Source organism: Procambarus clarkii, chromosome 42 (assembly GCF_040958095.1).
Source record: "Procambarus clarkii isolate CNS0578487 chromosome 42, FALCON_Pclarkii_2.0, whole genome shotgun sequence".
Lineage (NCBI taxonomy): Eukaryota > Metazoa > Arthropoda > Malacostraca > Decapoda > Cambaridae > Procambarus > Procambarus clarkii.
This window is the reverse complement of record NC_091191.1, coordinates 2521413-2544778: the sequence shown is the minus strand read 5'-3', so window position 1 is coordinate 2544778 and position 23366 is coordinate 2521413. Positions and strand designations below refer to the sequence as shown.

General features: G+C 39.1%; 1 protein-coding gene across 3 annotated transcripts; it reads left to right on the top strand.

Moving 5' to 3' along the window:
- Positions 1–3240: 3240 nt before the first annotated feature.
- Positions 3241–19151, top strand: LOC123770360 (SHC SH2 domain-binding protein 1). Of its 3 annotated transcripts, none has more exons than XM_045762194.2 (13): positions 3241–3344; positions 6232–6412; positions 6851–6999; positions 7645–7758; positions 9142–9236; positions 9594–9683; positions 10253–10486; positions 12730–12892; positions 13390–13534; positions 13955–14122; positions 15220–15392; positions 15553–15671; positions 16347–19151. In XM_045762194.2, the coding sequence occupies exons 2-13, from the start codon at positions 6259–6261 to the stop codon at positions 16531–16533; spliced, it is 1791 nt and encodes a 596-aa protein (XP_045618150.2). In that variant the 5' UTR covers positions 3241–3344; positions 6232–6258; the 3' UTR covers positions 16534–19151. The 3 variants fall into 3 exon arrangements, with proteins under 3 accessions (XP_045618150.2, XP_045618151.2, XP_069195915.1); XM_045762195.2 differs by having other exon boundaries at positions 3266–3344; positions 6239–6412; XM_069339814.1 differs by lacking the exon at positions 3241–3344 and adding an exon at positions 5066–5189.
- Positions 19152–23366: the final 4215 nt, after the last annotated feature.

Below are 23366 nucleotides of genomic sequence, written 5' to 3'. Positions count from 1 at the left end.
TAGTGTGTGGTTTGGTCAGCATTACTAACATTACATATCAATATGAGATCTTAATGGTTAACATTTATGATTTGATAAGGATAATACTGGTAATAATAATAATAATAATAATAATAATAATAATTTTTATTTAGGTAAGGTACATACATAAAGAGATTTTACAAAGTTTGTTGGCTTTATAGGTAGAGCTAGTACATACAATGCCTAAAGCCACTATTACGCAAAGCGTTTCGGGCAGGAAAAACATTAATGACTAAAGCTTAAAACTAATGGGTAAAAAGAATAAAATGTGTCGAGAACAAATAAAAATAGAGGTAAAAGAGGGGGGAACATTGTTGAAAAAGCAGCACAAATACAATTACAAATTATTACAGGAAATTACATTCACACAGCGTTGATTTGAAAAACAAAAAAACAAAAACAAAAAACATACATGGGTTGACAACAGAGGGGTAAGGTAGGTTACAGGGAATTTATTAGGTATAGCTTCGTTTTTAACTTAAACTGGTTGAGAGAGGTACGGTCTTTAACATGGTTGGGAAGGTCATTCCACATTCTGGGCCCCTTGATTTGTAGAGCATTTCTGGTTTGATTAAGTCGTACTCTAGGAATATCAAAACTGTGTTTATTTCTGGTGTGGTGCTCATGGGTTCTGTTACAACCTTCTATGAAGCTTTTGAGATCAGGATTGGCATTATAGTTTAGCGTTTTGTATATATATAGTACACATGAGAGAATGTGCAGTGATTTAATGTCTAACATATTCAGAGATTTGAGTAGGGGTACCGAGTGATGTCTGGGGCCAGAATTGGATATTGTCCTAATAGCAGCTTTGTGTTGAGTAATTAGAGGACGTAAGTGATTTTGGGTAGTAGAGCCCCAAGCACAAATACCATAGTTGAGATATGGATAGATGAGGGAGTAATAGAGAGTCACCAGGGCAGGGCGAGGTACATAATATCTGATCTTAGAAAGAATGCCCACAGTTTTTGAAACTTTTTTTGATATGTTTAGAATGTGTCCCTGGAAATTCAGCTTGTGGTCAATGAGAATGCCAAGGAATTTGCCATCTAATTTGTTACAAATTTGGGTATTGTTTATTTTGAGATTTATTTGATTAGAGGATTTATTGCCAAACAGAATATAGAAAGTTTTGTCAATGTTAAGGGTGAGTTTGTTGGCAGTTAGCCACAGATGGACTTTATTTAGCTCAGTATTTACTGTGGCATTTAGAGCAAGGGGATCAGGACTGGAGTAAATGAAGGTTGTGTCGTCAGCAAATAGAATTGGTTTGAGGTGTTGGGAGGCATTTGGAAGGTCATTAATGTAGATGAGAAAGAGGAGAGGGCCAAGTATGCTGCCCTGGGGAACACCAATGTTGATGGGTAGGGTGGGAGAAATTGTATTATTCACAGAAACACATTGGAGCCTGTCAGTAAGGTAGGATTTGAGGTATTGTAGGGAGTGTCCTCTGACACCATAATGATGTAATTTAAGAAGAAGGTTTTGGTGGTTGACAGTATCGAAAGCTTTACGCAGGTCCACAAATAACCCAACAGGGAACTCATTTTTATCAAGAGCTGTATGAATCGAGTTAAGCATACTAATAAGTGCATCGTTAGTGCTTTTTTTGGGCCTGAAGCCATATTGGCAAGGGCTAAGTATATTGTGTTTGGCTAGATAAGAGTAAAGCTGCTTATAGATTAGTTTTTCAAAAATTTTTGACAAGTTTGGCAGGATTGATATAGGTCTGTAGTTGTTAACATCTGTGAGATCACCACATTTGTGGACAGGCGTTACTCTCGCTTTTTTTAGAATATCTGGAAAGGTTTGGAGTTCAAATGACTTGTTGAAGAGCAAATATTAGCAAATATAATAAATATTAATAATATAATAAATATAATAAATATATAATATAATATAATATAATATAATATAATATAATATAATAAATATTAGTCCCCATTAGCAAAATCTGGGTACAGCACAAGATTCTTGAGTGTATGAAGTAATTACAGAGCTCAAAGTACCTCATACCATTTGGTCTGAAATTTATTTATTTATTTATTTTTATTTATATATATATACAAGAAGGTACATTGGGTTTGTGAGAATACATTGGATAGTACAGTATTTACATTCTTGTAAAGCCACTAGTACGCGCAGCGTTTCGGGCAGGTCCTTAATCTAGCAGATAATTTTAAGTAGGTAATTTCTATCAGAATTGATAAATGATAAAGATACATTGCAAGAGAAAAATGAGATGAGAGAGCTTAGTAAGTATATTAAAGCACATTGTTATATTAAAGCTCTGATTGATTACATTGACAGCTTGATTAGTAATTTAAACAAGATTAATAGACACCATACAGCAGATTGATTGAAATCACTGATAACAGGGCAATCACAACTATAGTGTTGGATATTATGTCCTCTCAAGAAGAACTGAAAATAGATGTTTTTTCACCCAGAGGGTTATGTATAAAACTAATTCTAATATCATAAAAGACATATTTATTACAAGTTTCAAGCAGAGAATGCATATATAGTTAACACGAAGGACTACTCTTGACGAAATTCGCCAGCTAAATAAGTTTGTTTATAATATAATCAATCCTCCGTGTTATGTAGTAGAGAAAAATTGAGTTATATCCAGTTTACGTAAAGCTACGAGTGGTCGACACCGTCCTTAAATCGAGGCAGTGTACTTACGAAGAATTTCCTTCTTAAATGCCTACCTAAATACTAATGTAGCCGCTACGAAGATGCTAAGAAGAAAAACATTCTTAAGTACGTATGTAACTGCTTCGTGAATCTGGCCGCAGATTGTTATATTGAATGCATATTTTACTATAATATACCTAGAAATTATCCTCAAATTATGCTACAGTGTACCTGTGGATAATCCGAAAATTTTACTATAATGTACCTACTAATCTTCGTTAAATTTTCTTACAATGTACCTGTTAATATTTCTCAATTTTATTGTTGTTGTTAAAGGTTTGCTACCTAGAACAAAAAGTTCCAAGCAACACGGGCTATGGTGAGCCCGTAGATAGTTATCAATTTTATTAAGAATTACTACTTAAAATTATCTGTTAGAGTAAGGACCTGCCCGATGCGTGTTAGTGACTTTACACGAATGTAAAAACATCAATGCTATGTACTCTCATAAATCTAATGTACCTTTTTGTATATATATATAAATAAAAAATAAATTAATAAGTATGAGAGGAGTAGGCTCGTGTCCCGCGGGCCCGCCACACGGGTTCAAACACCAGCTGGCGACGACAACACACACACGTCTCTCCTCACCCTGCCTCGCCCTGCCTCGCCTCCTCCAGGTAGGCTGCGTCCCGGCCAGGGCTCTCGTGTGTAGCTTCAGTTAGGATTCAGCTGTATTTTCAGGTGTAGTTTGTTTTTCCTGGAGATGAACTTGAGGAAGATGTGGTGGGGTGGGCGGGGCACTTGTCCTCTCTGCTCCTGGGGGGTTACAAAATACAAAATACAAATATTTATTCAGGTAAAGTACATACATACAAGGTAAGATACAAAAGTTGATGGATCTATAGATAGAGCTAGTACAGACAATGCCTAAAGCCACTATTAAGCAAAGCGTTTCGGGCAGGAAAAACACTAAGACTAACACTTAATACTAATTTAGATTAAAATATAAATTGTGTTGAGAAAAAATATGAAAAAAAAAAATGAAAAAAGGGGGGGGGGGAACATGGCAGAAAAAAAGCAAAAATACAATTTGGTCAACAAAACAGCATTGTTTAAAAATAGTAAGACATGGGTTGACATTTTGGGGGTGAGGTAGGTTACATTGAGTTAATTAGGTGGTACTTAGTTTTCATCTTAAACTGGTTGGGAGAGGTATAGTCTTTAACATAATTGGGAAGGTCATTCCACATTCGAGGTCTCTCGATTTGGTTACTCGACTGTATTAGTGGCTTTAGGCATTGTATGTACTAGCTCTATCTATAAATTCATCAACTTTTGTATCTTACCTTGTATGTATGTACTTTACCTGAATAAAAATTTGTATTTTGTATTTGTATTACTGTACTGTAGTTACTACAGTAACTTGTGACAAGTTTAGTGAGCAGGTGTGCCTACAGGCCCCTGTAGTTCACATAAAATATCAGATATGTAGACCCTGATACGAACCTGCGTCCAAATAAAGCCTGTATTTACCTGTAACCCACTGTAGGCTGGACAAGTCTCCCAGTTTATATTGACTCCACAAGGTTTGTAAATTGTTCTTGAGAGCCCATTGTTGTGATGATGTGCATTGAAATTTGTAACTAGCTCATCAAGACTGTAACTTGCTTAGCTAAATGAATTGTGGGGTTCAGTCCCTAAGCCCATTATGTGGCTTTGTAACCCCTTTCCACCACCACCCACAGGATGGGTATGGGGTACATAATAAATGAACTAAACTAACATTTAATTTTTACACACATTGATGTGTGGTGTCAACATCTGTTAGGCAATGGTAACTACAACTTTCCTAAGCATTTTAACAGGAGAAAGCACTAAGAGTACAGTATAACACTGTTTCCCCTTTGTCAAAGAAACAAAGGCAAACAAAACAAATAACCAACGTTCTCCAGGATGCAGCCCACAACAGTCGACTAATTCCTGGGAGACTATTTACTGTTAACAGGGACGTTATTTGTTAGGAAACATGCTCAACATTACAAGCTGAGCCATTTGGTTGAGAGGCAACTATGCTATAATAATAGTAATAATAACAATAATACATAATTGTTATTCAGGTAAAAGTACATAGACAAAATGAGTTACAGAATGTTATAGAGCTAGTATATAAAAATATAAAATAAAATAATTTATTTAGGTAAGGTACATACATACAATACATTTTTACAAAGATTGGTTGACTTATAGGTAGAGCTAGTACATACAATGCCTAAAGCCACTATTACGCAAAGCGTTTCGGGAGTGTATACTATGCCTAAAGCCACTAATACTCGGTGTTTCTGGTGGACCTCACAGGAAGGTATGCATGGACATGAAACAAAGCTGTAAAACCAGAGCCCAACCACTTGGACAGTCAAGCACCAAATGCCAACCCAGCAAGAAACCAGGCTAGCTGTTAAAAGAAATTTAATTATAGCCCTCTTCCATGTGAAGTGAATTTGATCAACCAATAATGTTTCACTGTACAGTATATTTGATTTGTCAATTGCTTTTTCATTTTACTTGGTGAAGCATGTGTGAAGCTTGTTTAGGAAAGTAATTGTTCTTTATATTGTATATCCATAAATATAATAATTTATAACTTCATCGATCTTCAATATAATTTGTATTGGGCATATCACCTTGAAGTACAGTACTGCATTGTGTTAATTTTGCTGCAATGTATTATTATTGGTAATTTCTCTATTTGTAATATACTAACAATATGTCTGTGATCTTAATTTTTATTTACTATAAATCTGCCTTTCTTCATTGTCATGTAATTAATATACCTACTTTTGTGAAATTGCTTACACAAGTCATATATATGTTGTTTATTTGTAAGTGTTTACCCTAGTTAATCTTTCACTGTTGCTATTTTACTCCGTTATGTTCTTGTAGCTTTTTAAGCCACCTTTGTATTTTCTTGCTGTTATTAATATTAAACCCACTACTGTATTGTTGCTACAACTGCACCCTCCTTAATGTAGTGGCAGTCAGTGCCAGTTGCCATCATCATCTTTATATTGTCTACCATTTGCTATTTTTCTTGAACCTTCTCACATACGTTAGCTTCTCTTTAGTATTAAGTGTTTACTCCATCATACCTATTAATAGTTTTTATCTTAATTATTCTGAGTTTTGGCCAAAACGCATTGCGTAGTAGTGGCTTCATTTAATGTGTAACCCCTGTAATCTTCATCTTTTATGTATGCATATTCTTATAAATCAAATTATTATAAAATTTTAATTTTAGGCATTGTCATGGGTTTCTGGCTATCTTCCTATGCAGTGATTTTGTTTAAAATCTAAATGAAAAAATAGTCACAGATCAGAATGTATTGGAAATATTGTATATACAGTGCTATTCTGAACTGTATAATCTGCAGTAATCCTCTTTATCTTCAATATTTGAAAATGTGTTTATAAAAATCCATGCAGTATACTGAATATTAAACTTTTATTCTTTTTAACTTTTAAACTTTTATTCATTTTAAATTGAATATTAAACTGAATATATTTCAGTTCTAAGGTATACTAGAGAGCTTAACCATGGAAGACAGCACAACAGCCGAGAGAATGAACAGGTCGGAAGAAGTCCCAGACTCTCCTCTTGCTGTAGACAAGTCGGACGTGGTCCCTGATATATACCGCGTAACCTGGAAGTTGGAGGACCATCTTGCTGAACTGGATAGCATTCTCCAAGGTAATAGTTAAAAAGGGCCTGTATCTGGCCACTTGAGTTTTGTTTATTTGGGATTTAAAAATGCAAATAGTGTACAGTAATAGCTGCGTGTAAGAACCATGGCTTGAAGAGCAAGATAAGTTTACAGTATCTAGAAAATGACACCACACTCAAGTCTATAGATAAAATGCTTAGATGTTAACTAAAATGGAGGTTTTCAGATTTCAGTTTTCAACTGTAGGTTAAAAGTTTATAATTATGCTTTAAGTAATTGAACATATAACTTTAAGCTTTTGAAGTTGTATTTAATAAAGTTTGTGTCAAGAAAAAACAGAGTGCATTTCCACTATGTATATAATGTAGTATATTTGTGATATATATGCTCTTTGATGTGTGCTATTTATCATTATTTAAATAGTTCTATATGTCTAATTGTTTTGATACTTCAATTATATTGAGGAGTGACAGCGGACAGAGTGGAGAAGCGTTTTATACAGTATGTGGAGGAGAGAATTGAGCCTGCTGGGTGGAGAGCAATATGGAGGCCTTCATCTGAGGTCACTGAGGCCATTTTGAATTTTCAGCAACCTTCTGATATATTTGTGGATGTAAGTAGTGAACCGAATCTGTATTTGATTAAATTATTGGTGAATGCATAGCAAAAACATTTTCATTCTTACGACGCAAACTACTTTTACTTTAATAAAATAATAAACGTGTGGAACAGCTTGCCAAATTATATAATGAGTTTAAACATTTCAAAACAGAATTGACAAGTACTGCTCCAAATCTGCGCCTTACGTTGTGCCACTATAAGCTTCTCTTAAATAAACAGCCTAGTTTGGATTTAATGGGCTGTTGCTATTTCAATTCTTTGTCATCTGTTGTAACTGTACATTATAGTAGTATGTTCATAGTGTTTTATTGCAGCTTACTGAATACTGTATCCCATTTGGTAGTCCATTTCATTTAATGAATCTAAATTCTCTCTGATCACTTTTGTATTGGTATTTTGGTAATCTTTGGCATCTTTGGTAAATGCAAGCAAAGCTAGATCAGTATAAAACTGTCATTACTGATCGTGGAAAAGGTTAGGAAATCTAATCACAGCCCCCCTGTGAAGTTCATTGCTTAAGTTCATTACTATTACCCCTCATTACTGCACTAGATAAAATAAAATTGAGCATTAATCATATGTACAACTGGTTTGGTTCACTCTTAAAATACTTTTGTCACGGTTACCTTTATTACAGGTTGTTAATGTGAGTCGTGAGAAGCTTTTTGCTGATGTAAAAATTTTGAAGGCGGTCAAGAGTGATCTTCCAGATGATGACCTGAAGCTGATAAAAGAGAGCACCAACACTCAAGTAAAATATTTGTAAATTTGTGCCATTTTATTTATGTATTGTATATACTGTATTGTATTTGCCTAAGGAACTGTAGAACTGGAGCTGTGCCTCCTAGCTATTGGTCCAATACTTGATGCATCTGTGTCTCCCAGCATGCTAGCCTTCGTAAATTTAGATTGAATGCAAATTCTGTAGGAGATTTCAACAAAGATTTAAATTAAGATGGAACTTGGTTATAAACGCCTTTAAACCCACAGCCTTGTATGGCTCCTAAAGAGCCAGTAAGTTTAATTTGTCTTGCAAGTTTGTAACCTATTTGGGGTCTTCAGCTTGTAAGCTTTCCAGTCTACCCTCTGTGGAACAAGAAAACATAAGAATATAGGAAAATACATTACTATTTTATATACCGTACTGTATATTACATGTACACAATGAAATCACATTAATGTGATGTATCACTGAGAAAATCAGTAGGAGCCATGAGAGGGACTCGAACCTGTGTACTGGGTACTCCCAAAGCCCAGGCCCTAGACCACTACACTGTCATGGTCAAAAGCATTGCAACCTGGAATTCAACTGAATTGTCTATTGGGGTCCTGAGGCTTCCACTAAAGGCCAATCAGGGGGTTTCACACACTCCCTCCCCCCCATTCACTCAGGCTTTTGTAATGTCTCGACTACATGGATGTAGTATAGATTGTTTAGTACTATATTGATATATTTCCTGTTTACCCGAGGGCCACTAACCTTAGTGGCCTTGACGAGAACAGGAAACCAGCAACTTGTCGAAGGTCCCCCCCCCCCCATTTGCCTTCATGATCCTTTCCAGGTATATTTAGCACCTTATTAATATTCTGCTTGTTAAACCCTTTCATTTGTGTACCTCGATCATGTTGCCCTTTTCCTTTTGCCTTGTGGATGTAAATTAAACCTTTTTGTTTTTTCTCACTTCACATAGGGTTCTAATTCATAGGATTAACTTTTGTCATCCTTCTCTGTATACATTCAAGTGAATAGTATTGTGTAAAAATAGATGATCTATAATACAGAGAACTTGCACCTGGCCAGATCATAAAACACAGGTGTCAAAATTAGGAGTTTGATGTGCTTGGGTTGTGGGAAGTAAAATTATAAGAGGTAGAAATTACAATATTAATACAGACGAGTCAAAAGACATGGCTGAAGATATGAGAACTAAACCACAAACAGCCCAGGGTTAGTGGCAAAATCCTGCTCTTGTTGGAAGGAATTTAAGATGATTAATCTCCCAGCCTAATACCCCTCCCCTTCATCATAGTGGATTAGAGGCTACACAACACAATGGTGGGCAACAGGGTTAACACTTCCTTACACCAACTCGGACATGTTACAAGAAAATTGTTGTAAATGTTTACGTTTCAGATTATTGTGCCTATAATGGAGCTTTATCCACTTGCCGAGCAAGAGAGTGATGTTCTAGATATGCGTACTACAACAGAGGTTGTGGATCAGATAAGGTAAGGAATACTGAATTAACGAATAAAAGATAGAATTAGATGAAATATATTAAGCAATGTACAAATGCCAGAAAGAGGATTTTCATCACATTCGGCTCTTGTTTGTCATCCGTGACTAGATGGGTTGCCGTTCTGTTCATTCCCTTCCCACTTGTGTACCAAATGTATATATTTAGCTATTCACTATATTATTGCTTGCTTCACTTCTGTTGTAAAATATTTTATTATGTACTACCATATAATAATGCTAATTAATTGCCCAATTCCAGCACTTGACCATGGGGGTCTTAACTAAATATTCAATTTAGTTTTATTTTAATGTAAGAAATTTATAAGTTCTTATGTTGCTTGTTACAGGTTTTTTTACAAGAATATATGGCAGGCTTGGGATCTGGAAGAAGAAACGTGCTGTTATGATTACTATCTTATCAGTGCCCGTCTAAAATTGTAAGTTTGCAGGTATGAGGTATTAAGGCATCCCTCCTCCCCTTTCCACCCATCCCTCCCATTCCCTTCCCTCCAATCTCCCTAACCTCTTTCCTCTCCCTATCTTTTCCTATCATAAAAGTTAATATAACGAAGCAGAGAAAAAATTGCTAAAAAAAAAAACTGTGGGAAAGCACGTCTGGAATTTAATTTTAGAATTAATGAAAATCACAAGGTTGCTATACAGTAGATGCCAATAATTTTTCAAAGGTGACATTTGGGATGATGCTGACTGACCTATGGCACTCCCATATCCCCCTGTGTTTCATGTTAATGAGTACCCCGTGGATTAAGGACTTGCCCAAAACGCTACGCGTACTAGTGGCTGTACAAGAATGTAAGAACTTCTGTATATATAAATAAATAAATAAATGTTGGAAAGTTGGACGATGCAAGCCCCAAGCATCTTGTCATACTTTTGGACAGGGACACAGACAAACATAAACTTTCTATTTTATGTAGATAATCATATAAATTAGAAGTTTGACTGCTTATATGGTTACAGTATTTACATGATCTTTATATTTCAGGCATCAGGACATAGAAACTGGCAGTATTCCTGCTGATGTTGGTTTGGAGCTTAGGAGTCTTGTAAAAAGAGCTAGCATGGTGCAGCAAGAAATAAAAAAAATTGAATCTAGCTGTGAAGGAGAAGGTTTTGATTATGAAGTAGACCAGTTGGATGTTGCTCGTCTTATCCAGCTTCACAAAGATATGGAGCAGCTAAAAGCTCAGTTTGAAATGCAGCGGGACCCAGTTTTTCGGTAAGTAACCCACCATCCAGCTAGTCTGGTAAATTTGAGAGAATAACTTGAATAATCTAACTTTGTGAGTTTATTTTGGATGCTATGTCATAGCAATACTGAGTAATCAGTATGACTCCGTTTTCAGCGAGCCACTAGACACACTGAAGATTGATAACCCAAATGAATTTTTCATGGTTGTTACCAACATCACATTATATATCAGATGTCACCCTATCCCCACTGGATTTTAAAGAAGCCATGGACAGCATGCCTATGCATTCTGGACCAGGCCCTGGTTCTTGGAACTCTATAGTCATCAAGAACTGTAAAAAACCATTATCGCAGGCCCTTCGCATTCTTTGGAGACAGAGCCTAGATACTGCCGTTATCCCTGACATACTAAAAACAGCAGTTAGTACCAGTTAGCAGTTACCTCCAGTTAGCAGTTAGGAGGAAATAAGGCAGAGGCAAAAAATTATAGACCGATTGCATTATCATCACACATCATAAAGATCTTTAAAAGTGTTAAGAAGTTATCATTCATAAATTATTTTCATACTATGGTAATAGTTAAAAAATAGTGCTTGCATCCATAGTTAAGAATGTGATTTTCTACTTGGTCAAATTGAGTTCCTATACAGGCATACAGTACATCGTTTAGCACAGGATATATATATCTATCCTCCATTCCTCCCTCCCTTCACTTACGCCTTTGGCCTCAACTCTGTAAATGACTTTGCCAAGTAAAATAGTACTGTACTGTACTCGAAACATTAAATTTCTGACTTGGTTAATTCATTGGACAGTTATTGTGAAACTTCTCTGGGACTATTGACTAAGTCTTGTTCTAAATTTCTGCTCACAACTGTCTTTCTGGTATTTGGAAAGATATGATTAGTGTCGCTACTACAGCACAGCTATTTGTTTCTTAATTAAACCTGATTTCTTTGGTCTCTTGTAATGGTTTCTTGACAAACTTGTCAACCCAGAGTCCACTGATTAACAGCAGAAGGGAGGTTATATTGTGCAGGTTAAGCAGTTGCTGTTTACATTTGTTCATAAAATTGTTCACTTAATACATCTTAATAATAGTTTGAGGTAATATCTACTGTATATCCAGCTATTAACAGTATCGCAAACTTTGGACCTGATTTTCATCCAATTTTTTTCTCTTGAATCCAGACTTTGGACATGACTTGCATCCACTACAAAAATATTTGTATAAAATTCATTTTTTATCCGATTGACCTCGGGATAGTATCAAAATAAGCGCCATTAGAATGCACACAATTTGATACCAAAATGAAAGATATAACATGAAACTTGATGTCCGAGCACTTGAAAGATTCTAAATAGGTTTTTGGTCTAAATATTAAAATATTTGGTAAAATTATATTTATTGTCCTATTATGTTGGGACTAGTTTTAAAATGCGTGCCTTTATGTTGCGAACAATTTGATACCAAAATGAAAGACATAACATGAAAATTGATGTTATCAAACTGAATGAGTATTCACATTAGGTTGCAGTGTACAAATTGGTGCTCGTTCACGGGTAACTTTAGGCTTTTCTGTGGGGAGGCACTCCAAGCTTTTGTACATTATATTCATACACATCTGTAGAGAATTTAATTGCGAACACAATGATACCAAAACGAGCGACGTAGCACGAGAATTAAGGTGAGAAAAATGGAACGAGTATACACATTTTACTGATTTTGTGCGCTCACGGGTAACTTTTGCCGACTTTAGCCTTTGCTGTTGGGAGTCATGCTAGGCTTTTGGATATTATATTCATACACACCTATAGGGAATCTAATTGCGAACACAATGACACCAAAACGAACGACGTAGCACGAGAATTAAGGTGAGAAAGCTGAAACGAGTGTACACATTTAGGTGTCACCACGCGCTCGCCCGCACGTTAGGTCCATGACCTCTAAGTTGACCGCGCGCGTGTCGGGTGAGCGATGGTGTTAATTTTTTTTTTTTATTCAGCATCAGATTATTTACACAGAGAAATCACATTATCGTAATATATCAACGAACAAATCCACAGGAGCCGTGATGAGGGTTCGAACCTATGCGCTATGTGCTAGAGCGTGCATCTGGGAACACCCAGCTCATGGGTTGGAACCCTGATCATGGCTATTGTGGATTTGTTAATCAGATTATTTGTTAAATTTGCTATCTGGTCTCTCCCACCATGTTCTCATTGCTACAAGAATTTGCATTGCATCTCATTATGTCATTGTTTGGTAGGGAGTTGTTGACTCACCAGCAACAGGTGCAGCGTTGTGAGATGGTGAGCCTGAACAGTGGGGCCAGCAACACCAAAGTGAAGGTGGTTGCTAATTCAGTCTCTGTTGGAGTGCTGGCTACCCAGATGAGCATGTTGCCTGATCTCATTAAATCTTTGCCACAGGTGAGACTACTGGTTATTGTACTCTGAAAATGTTTTAAAGGTTATTATAAAAGTTATTATTTGCTGTCCAGAAGTTACCTTTCTACTTCCTCTGCCTCCTCTCTCCATCCTTCCCTCCCTCACATTCCTCCTTTCACAACCCCCACCAGTCTTCATCCTGGCACCCCAAACCCTCAAAGATGGACCACAAAATAGTTATTAGTGGCAAAGCTGACAGAAAGTAGTCTCATGGCTATGAATTTTTAAAATACAATGCAAAAGAAATTCCAATACAATGTACATTAAATTGCTCCTTGTTACATTCTCTATAGTTAGGCCTTGTGGTGTCCAATTTACTAGACAAAAAAGATGACAAAAGAGCATTAAAAATTCTTGTAATATTTAATAGATTGAGGCAATAAAGTACTGTAATGATATTGTCTACATACCGGTTGACAATTTCACATCAGAGGAGGTAGGAGAAAAATAACAGTTTACACTCAATCTGTTATTTTTAGGTGGCAGATGATGCAGCCTGTCAGACATTTCCAAGCCTGCAGCTGGCTCTGGACATGGCCGGGAAGGGAGATGTGGTGGTAATACTGCCTGGCAAGCATTCCCTCAGCCACCTGGGGCTGATGAGTGCCGGCGGCACATTCATTGGTGAGCATGATGTCAACTTGTTTCAGGGGATGCTGCAAGACTTTTATTTTGTATGTGGCAAATGCTTATTAGTGTAAAGCCTTGTTTACCCAATTGTTGTTTTACTTTATTTCAGTTGTCCCATTATGTATGGGGTTAATGTTAGCAGTATTGTCAGTACCTATTTCTTACACTGCATCTTCTAACTATCTGGACCTTTATGCTATAGATTTATTGAAGTTTCTGTATTTAATATAGATTTATTTTTCAGTTTCTTACTGAAACTGTTGAAGTGAAAAATATAGAGAATGGTTAGAATTGAGTATACAAAGTTTGGATTCAATTTGGCTGTAAGAGGAGGTACTGAAGTACAGTACAGTACTCTACTTTAGCCATAGCAATTATAGTTACTTGGTGATTTGTGACGTTGAATAATTGTAGGTCTTGGAAGTGGTGTGGTAATTGAAGGGAACAACAGTGCCGGGGATGTCTTGTTGGATACCTCTGGCAACTTTACCTTGCAGAATTTAAACATAAACCCTTCCAGGAAGCAGGTGGGAATTGTGCACCATGAAGGCATCCTTACACTACAGAATGTCACTATTGAAGGTAAGGGCCCCATTAATTGGGCATGTATAATATTGTCAGGCCTTAACACTTGTATTCCTCAATATAGTTAAGAGTTGCTAGTATGAATGAGAGTAGCTAGCTGTGCTAGGGTAAAGGATTTTGTCAACTTGAGTAGTGTCAGTTTTGACGAGCAGAATTGTTACAGGGATAGTGTGAGGGAGTTTGGAAATACTGTGTGATGGAGAGTTTGGGGTTGTTAGATACTCCTTTTTGTGTGTGTGCATGATCACATATGACATGAAGACACTGGCACAGGAGTGCCAGTGCAATTGGGCTACAGCTGAAGGTCCTGGGTTCAATTCCTGCAAGAGGACAGAAGCATTTGGACAGTTATCTTTCTTATGATGTCTCTGTCCTAGCGGTAAATAAATACCGGAGAGTTGGGCAACTGTTGAGTTGCATCCTGGGAAAGGTTGATAGCTGGGCTAGGGAGGCTTTGATAAACCTAACAAGCTCCCTGTTCCTGATTGAGAAATAATATGTAGACCATGTGAGCAAATTGAAGCTGAACGAGGGCTTGAGCACTTCTGTGTACCATACACAGAAGTTCATGTGTAAGGCACATTGTTGTTTACGAAAGGAGCATAGTGTTTGGATTTTTAGATTTGTTTTTCTTGTGTTAATATCTGTAGTTCATTATATTAATCTATAGTATTTACAGCAGCATTTAATTTATAATTGTTGCCATGATGACCAAACCTTCATGAGAAGATGAAGAAACGACGACGTTTTGGTCCGTCCCGGACTATTATCAAATCATGTGATAAATATTTAGGAATAAAGTATATTTAAAGAATAAAGTACCAACTATAGAGCAGATATTTCTGTAATAATTCTTTGAAAGACGTATTGTGTATAACTTAACACTTTGGACTCATTATCATAAAACTGAGATATGAATTGTAAAAATTTAGGGTACTGTGTTGTATTTAGTAGTTTGGACAAGTTATTGATGTTGAACTGGCAAGACATGTTCATATTCACTTGTAAATTTCAAAATGTTTCAGCTTTGTCCTCTGGTGTATTGTATCATGTTATTACCTTGTGTGTGTGTGTATTTTCAATATTTCCTACAGGTGGTGTTGGTGGAGTTGTTGGACTGGGAAAAACGGAATCACACGTGAGTCGTGTGACTGTCCGAGGATGTAGTGCCATTGGAATGGATTTTCGAGAGGGTGCTAATGTTATCATATCGGCTTCTGCTGTTACTGATTGTAGCATTGGCATTCAAATAGAGGAAGAGGCAAAGGTAATAAATAGTTGTGTAATTTTGGTCTTAATTTTTAATTTAAAGTTCATGTCATGTCAGTACTTCAAGCCTAGAACATGCTTAGGGGTTGTAATAGTATAGAAGCCATTCACTTAGTCATTTGTTCATTCCTTGTAATTCCCCAGTCAATTTGTTTCAGGTTTCATTGTCATCTAGTCAAATTAAGGACAACAAAGAGTATGGCATATTAGTTGTGTGGTCTGATGGTTCCGATATTGCCAAGTTAAAGGATATTCCCGAAGAAGCTCTTCTTGAATGGTATGTCTAATGTAAAATGTTTTCTGCAGCACAAAAATACTTCTTTAGGAGAATAAAGATTGTAAATAAAAAATAAATTTTTGCCGGGTTGTTGCTATGACATAATCTATATATTGTATGCCTCCTTCCTATTTCTTCCATTATTTTGTCATAAAAGATGCAGCATATATGTGTACATAGAGTATTGTACTGTACAGTGACAGTTTTAAGAAGAACACTGTACTCCCGGTCTTAGAAAGCAGAGGGCAGCCTCTCTGGACAACAACTGGAGTGGTGGTGCTTGTTGATTTTTTATGCATGTAGAGTGAATATAATGAATTGATGGAGGATGTTTATCTTAAGTCTACATTATTTAGTCACTAGTCGGTAGTATTAATCTCTCTTTCCATGCTGATACTTTCTCACTCAGTGAGTGGGAACTAGGTAGTGATTATGTTCATACATATAAGGTGTCATGACAATTTGAAAAAAGCAGTCGGTTTGTCACCGAATATGAATTAAAAAATCTGCTAATGCCGCTGGAATGGCTCGTGATGATTTAGTAAAAATTGTAGCACCTCGTTTATAAATGAGGAAAATATTAAGTAAATGGTAGAATTTTCTGCAATTAAAAGCAGTTAATAAAATTTCCCAGAACTAACAAATAATTCTTTTGCATTTTTCTTATGTTGACAGCCTGTTAGACGAGTATGTGAGAAACATTGTTAGTGATAACAAAACAGATGTTTCTGTGGTGACTTCCGAGAGCTTCTGTGTGAAGTTGCCCGACAGTGCTCCCGAGTCTGGCAATCAAAGGTCTGGTAGTCCTAGTGATTCAATGGACTCGGGCTGTGATTTTATTGAAAGTATCAAACTTGAATAAGATTTGTCAAACTGTCTTCCAAGGACATGTTTACTATTTCAAAAGTATGTTATATATATAATATTAGTGAAGATTTTATATAATTTGTGTTGTATGTGTGACATACTCTTTATTCAATTCAATTACGTGTAATGTATAAACGTAGTTATCTTTGCTATTATGGAAGTAATATAAACTTTGTTTTGAGATTAAATGTAGGCTTCAGAGTACACATAAATTATTAGTAAAATATTGTGGTTGTAAGTCTGATATTTTGTTGCAAGTCTTGTGCCTTGAATTGAAATATGAAAAAGAAAGAACGTTAGGATGCGCTATATTTTCGATCTAGATCCATGTCTCTTTTTGTGTGTGTGTGTGTGTGTGTGTCATATTGGCATTTTAAGTGATATTTAGCAGCTAATGAATGTCCAACAACACTGATGGTGCTACAGTCTTCCCGGCTTGCTGCCTGCTTTTGGTAATTACTTACTAATCGAAGTACTGGTAGTTGGCATTAGTGTAGGCAAGGTAATAAAAATGTAATATTATACATCCTATATTTTTACAAAATTATAATAAACAGATGAGGAACATACAATATAGCAATAACCTTAGAAGCAACTGTAACAGCATTTAATGTGTTTTTATAGTAAAGTGTGTAATGACTCACTGGCACTTTTACTTCAAAATTTACTTCCCCCCTTTTACTCCATGTTCAGTTGGCAACACCTGACAATTTCCTTTCTACCGACCTGAAATGCTTTTTTCTTGAACTGTCACCAACATTTTCACTTGACTGCTCCTTTTATGGATGGTTTCTAACCTACCGATTGTGTTGGCCTCATTATATTTCCTGATATAACTTGTTTTCAATCTTTGAGACAGGTATTTTTATTCCAGAAGTTTATTCGATTTTTATATGCTCTAGTCGGTTTTTAGTCAACTCTCAGGAGTGCGTGCCCAAACACTTGGGCTGGGTGGTCTCGCTTCATGCAGGTCGGTGTTCAATCTCCGACCATTCATAAGTGTTTGGTCACCATTCCTTTCCCCCGTCCCATCCCAAATCCACATCCTGACCCCCCCCTTCCCCACCTTCCCAGTGCTATATAGTCATAATGACTTGGCACTTTCGCCTGATAGTTCCCTTCCCTTCTCAAGAGTGCATCAGATGTGACTTATCCCCGGGGCCTTCCTCCTATAGCAGTAATAGGAAGTGAGGAAACCTTGACTTGGTTATGTATTGGGAACTTAATGGAATGGAAATTTGACCACTACTGTCCTAATTTCATTGTTTCTCGAGTTGCCTGTCTTATGGTTGAATGTCCAGATTTTCAGGACCACAAATTTTGCTTGTCCCAATAAAATACAGTACGTCACATACCTGTGGATAAAACCCTCTGTAAATCTAGGTTACTTTGATATACTGTAGGTCAATTTATGACTTCCTGCCCAAGTATGGGTATCCAGTGATGGATAGGAACTGTCCAGTCATCTATGATGTGCATAGTGCTATATAGCCATGCTGTTGTGCTTTTTGACAATGGCCTACTATATTTTGTATTAATACTGTAGTAGATTTGTGAATGTATAAGCACACAAGCTAGTACTCTGTTCCACAATTGAGAAGCAAGTGTAGTACTGTGCTCTCTGACCTTGCATGAGATATCAGTTTGGGCATGAACCTGCTGTCACCTATATTTGTTATTTTATTATGTAGAGAGGGTATTATTGTTCCTGTTAAGCCTGTGTAAACTTATATTTATTAATGTTTACAAAATGTTTATATACTGTTTTTAATACATTTGACTATAGTACCTGTATTGGCAATTTTTAACTATCAAGAATGTTTCAAGTGAAACCAATTTATGTACTGTATTCATCATCTCATTATTTTATTTTGAATTGGTATTGTGTGTATGTAAACCAGGGCCAGGAGTTGAGAAGCATTTATGCTTCTACTTGCGTACCTTTCCCGGCTTGGTGCCTTCTTTGATAATTACTTACAAACCTGTGCATCTTTTCTTAATCTTTGGTGGCTTTGTTTATATTGTATTGATTAAACAGTTTGAGCTTCAATGCAGGCGCTGAGTCACAATAACGTGGCTAAAGTATATTGACCAGACCACACACTAGAAGGTGAAGGGACAACAACGTTTCGATCCATCTCGGTCTGTCCTGGACCATTCTCAAGTCGATCAAGTCGAATACTTGAGCTTCAGTGCATTAGGAGGCTTTTTATAACAACAACCTTTGATTGGGATGTTACGATGCTCTGTTTAAACTGTTTAATAAGTGTAAACAAAGCCGCCAAAATCAAAAGATCGAAAAAAGATCACCAGCAGGGTAGTTACAGGATAAGAGCTGTGTGTGTGTGGGTGGCATCCCATCTTCTCAGTACTTTTGTCATATGATGCTCTGAAACTACTGACAGTTTTGGCCTCCACCACCCCCTTCTCATTTAACTTATCCCAACCATCTGTCACTCTGCAAAAAAGAGAACTTTCTAATGTTTTTTTGGCAGCTTTGTTTCTTTAGCTGTAGTCTATGGTCTCTTGTACAGGTTAGTAAGTACTTGCATAACTGCTTGATGAATCTGGCTCCTGGTGTATATTGTATGAATGGATATAAATTTTTAAGAATTTGAATTTTCCTTATCCTTTCAATTACTGTCTTAATTAATTTTTAGCCTTATTTGTATTACTATTTCTGTTCTAAACTAGTGTACCAGTTTCATTTCAGTTACACATTCGGTAACAATTTTAGGATTAGTCAACATTATAACAGATTGTTATTCCTGTGCCATTTAAATCATTAAACTTGTTTTAGCATGTTTTATTTGTGCAAAAGTGATGAGCATATTGTAATGATTTTAATAGAGTATTGTAATAGAACAGCTGAATGTTATTGCCGGAAATGTTCCCAATAGCCAGTTCGTAATGTGTTGGTTAAAATCCTTTAATATTTACTGAATATTATATTTAGTTTATGGAAAGTGGTCCTGAATCAACTGTGGTCTTACTTAAGGTATATTGAATTTTTTTTTTTTTTTTTTAATACCAGTTTGTATCCTTTGTTATAATGATTGGTTTGTTAACAAACCCATCTTGGACCCACATCCTCATTTCTGGATGAACATAAAATGAAAGATTGTCTGAAAAATTATGTAAGCAAGCAAAGGAATGTACTAAATTGCATTAATTGATTACTTTAGTGTAAATGAGATTGACAGAGGATACAGTAGAAGAGGTGAGAATACACTGGTAATGACTGCACTGATGCAGCTAGTGAAGTTAATGTAAGACGGAGTTTTTGTTTGCCCCCTCCCCGCTCAGTTTGTTGTTTTGTTGCCGTGTGGGGGCTTAGTGGGCGGCTGCCGGAGTGTGATGCTCCTTGGGACAGTCCTCTGTCCTTTTCTAGCCTTGTGCTCCTGCTGCCGTCCTCTCCAATTCTGCTGGGCACCTTTTCCTTCTGTTTCGTTTTTCTTCCCCCTCTTCTCCTATCTGCTTGCCGTTTCCTGCCGACCTTTTGCTCATTCTGGTTCTTCCCTTGGACTACTTCTATTTTGACGCATGGGTGCTTGAGGAGGCATACTCTTGCACCCGTAGAACTGTAGTACCCGACGTCGAGAGCGAGGGGAACCTTTTATTGTCAATCCCCCTTTCGTCACTGAACCCGATCACGACGGACTGTCGGTTTCTTAAGGTGGCGTTTGTGGGGCGTATACTCACGACGCACCCCTAGGAGGCCCCGGCAAGATCGGTGATAGCTTCTTGTTGGGTGTCCTGCCTGTAATTGTGGCTCCATGGTGGGTGTGGGGGCACATTCGTGAATGAATTCTTCTTTTCGTAATGATGATGACCCCTGTTTCGGCTGTTTCTGGTTTACCTTCTCAGGCTCGTGGGGTGGGTGACCAAGCCCCCGAGTCGTTCCGTGTTGGAAGACCGGGCTCTGTAGCCTCTGCTGCATTGGGCCCCGACCTTACTCCTCCTTTGGCCTCTCTGACTCCTTCCCCTGGCTCCCCTCCCTCCTCTGTGGTTGGGTCGAGCCCCAAGCCCCCAGTGGTGACTACCTCGTTCCCTGGCGCGGCTCCTTCTCTAGTTGTAACTACTGCGCCTTTTAACCCCTCTCTCTCTGGGGGTTCTCACCGCCGTCCTCGTCACGGCCGGCCTCGCTCGATTCCTTCCAGTTCTGCTACCTATCAAGCCTTGTTTGGTCCCGCTTCGTGGGCCAAATATTTTGATCTCCCTCTTGATTCTGCGCCTCCTGACGATTTCTCCCTCCATCGACATCTCGTTGATTCCGTGGATGCCTCCATTACTTTCAACCCCACTCGTCTCGGTACACGTGTCGTTGCTGCTCCTTCTCAGGATGCTGCTTCACGCTTGGCTGCCTTATCCTGCCTTGGCGAGACCCCTGTTCGGGTCTCGAAGAACGCTCAGTTGAATGCCAGTGTTGGCACTATTTTGCTCCCGCCCCATGTTGCGACCGGTGTTCGGGACCTGCGCGACTGCCACGACGATATTCGACATATCCTTGCTGCCCAGGGCCATTCTATTCTCCAGGTGGACACGTTTACTCGTCCCCCTCGTGGTAGTCGCCGTCAACCCCTCCGGGTTGTGAAGATTACCTTTGATGGTAGGACCCTTCCACCCTCTGTCATTCTTGCTGGTGCCAGGTGCTCTGTCCAGGAGTACATTCCTTCTCCTCGGCTCTGCAACAAGTGCTGGAGGTTTGGGCATGGTGCCCTCCGCTGCTCCGGGACTGTCTCTCTCTGTCCTTTGTGTGGTGGCGAAGGTCACTCTAAGTCGGAGTGCACTTCTCCCCAGGCTCGTTGCCTCAACTGCGGTGAGGCCCATCCTACCTTCTCCCGTGCGTGTGTCCATTACAAGCTTGAGGCAGCCGTCCTCAACTTGAAGCACCGGGAGCGTTTATCTTTTCCTGAGGCGAGGCGCTAGGTTCGCCGGCTCCCGCCTTATGCTAATATCTCTTATGCTCGCGTGTTGCGCTCTTCCTCTCCTCGTCCTTCCCGCCTTCCTCAGACTCTCAACCGTTTCCGGACCTTGGACCCTGATGCGCCCACTGCCCCTTCCTCTGTTCCTTTGGGTTCTCTCCCGAAGGATCCTCTGTCTGGGGTTCCCCTTCTTTCTACCCGGTCTGTCGTGTCTCCTGTGTCTTCTTCCTCGTCTCCCTCCGTTCCTCCTTCCCATCCTTCCCCTCCGTCTCTTGACTCTCCCCGCCGCCTGTTGGTGCGGGCTGATGTCCATCGCTCTCCAAACGGCCGTCATGTGTGCTCTCGTTCAGCTTCTGATGAGACGCTAGAATCCGTTGCCCAATACGTGGTTACTGGGACACCTGTCTCTTTACGTCAGAAGCGTAAACCTGGCTCCTCTCCTTCCTCCTCCCCGGCGGGTAAGAAGGTTTTGCTTTCTTCCTCGGCCCCTACTTCTGCCTCTCTCGCTCCTTGCCCTCCCATTTCGGTGGTTGCGCCCCCTGTTCCTGCTATGGAGGTTTCTTTAGCCCCCGCTTCCCTCTCAGTTGCTGCCCTTGCTGAGGTACGCTCCCCTCTTTCTACCCCTCCTCTTCCTGCTGCTGTCCTTGCCTGCTGCTCTCCGTTGTCTCCTCTTCCTCCTCCTCCTCCTCCGGACCCCGCCCGCCCATCTCTGATCTGTTCTCCCGTTTCCTTCCCTCCGTCTTTGCTCAGTTTACCCATGCCCCCTAACCCTGACTTTGCTGACCCTGATATTCTTTAACGTCCTCTGTTGCTCTTTCGCCTTTGTTTCTTCCTTGTTCTCTGTTTTTGTCCTTTCTCTTCTCGTCGTTGTCCATTCTTCAATGGAACGTTCGAGGTTATTACGCTAATTTCCTCGAACTCCAACTTCTGATTTTGCGGTTTTCGCCCCTTTGTGTCTGTCTCCAGGAGCCGATGCTTGGTGCTCGTCCTGGTCGTTTTCGTGGCTATTCCTTTCTCTCCCCTCCCCCCCCCCCAGCTGTTGCTGGGGCTTCTAATTCTTCTGCTCTTTTGATTCGTGCTGATGTTCCCTTTGTTCCTTTACTTTTTCCTTCACCTCTCCATTGTTCTGCTGCTCGTGTCTTTGTGGGGAAATGGTACACTGTTTGTTCCATTTATCTCCCCCGAGTGTCCTGCTTTCTCTTCCTGATTTGAAACACCTCCTAGACTCCCTGCCGGAGCCTGTGCTCCTGCTGGGTGACTTCAATTGTCGTCATTCTCTTTGGGGTGACGTTCTGACGAATACCCGGGGTCGCCTTCTTGAGCCGTTTCTCCTCTCTTCTTCCCTGTCTCTTCTGAATTCTGGTGAGCCCACTCATTTGGACTCTCGGACTCGCACCCTTTCTTGTCTTGATCTTTCTCTCTGCTCTTCTTCTCTTTACTTAGATTTCACGTGGCGGGTTCTTGATGACCTCCATGGAAGTGATCATTTCCCCATCCTTGTTTCCTTTTTCTCTTTTCGCCCTTCCCTCTCTTTCCCTAGGTGGCAGTTTGCTAAGGCGGACTGGACCCTATTTTCCCTCAGTGCTACTCTCTCTGACCTCTCCCTTCTGCCTCTCTCTCGCGCTCTCCTCCTTTTTCATGACACTGTCTTCAACGCTGCCCTCCGCTCTATCCCTCGCTCTTCCTTCCGGGGTCCACGGAAGTGCGTTCCCTGGTGGAATGCGGACTGTGCTCGGGCTGTCCGCTGTAAGCGTGCAGCCTGGAAGAGGCACCGCCGTAGGCAGACGACCGATTCTTTTCTTTTCTTTCGGAAAGCGAGTGCGGTGGCCCGTAGGGCCATCCGTACGGCTAAACGTGAATGTTGGGCATCTTATGTCTCAACATTTACGTCCGAGACCCCTCT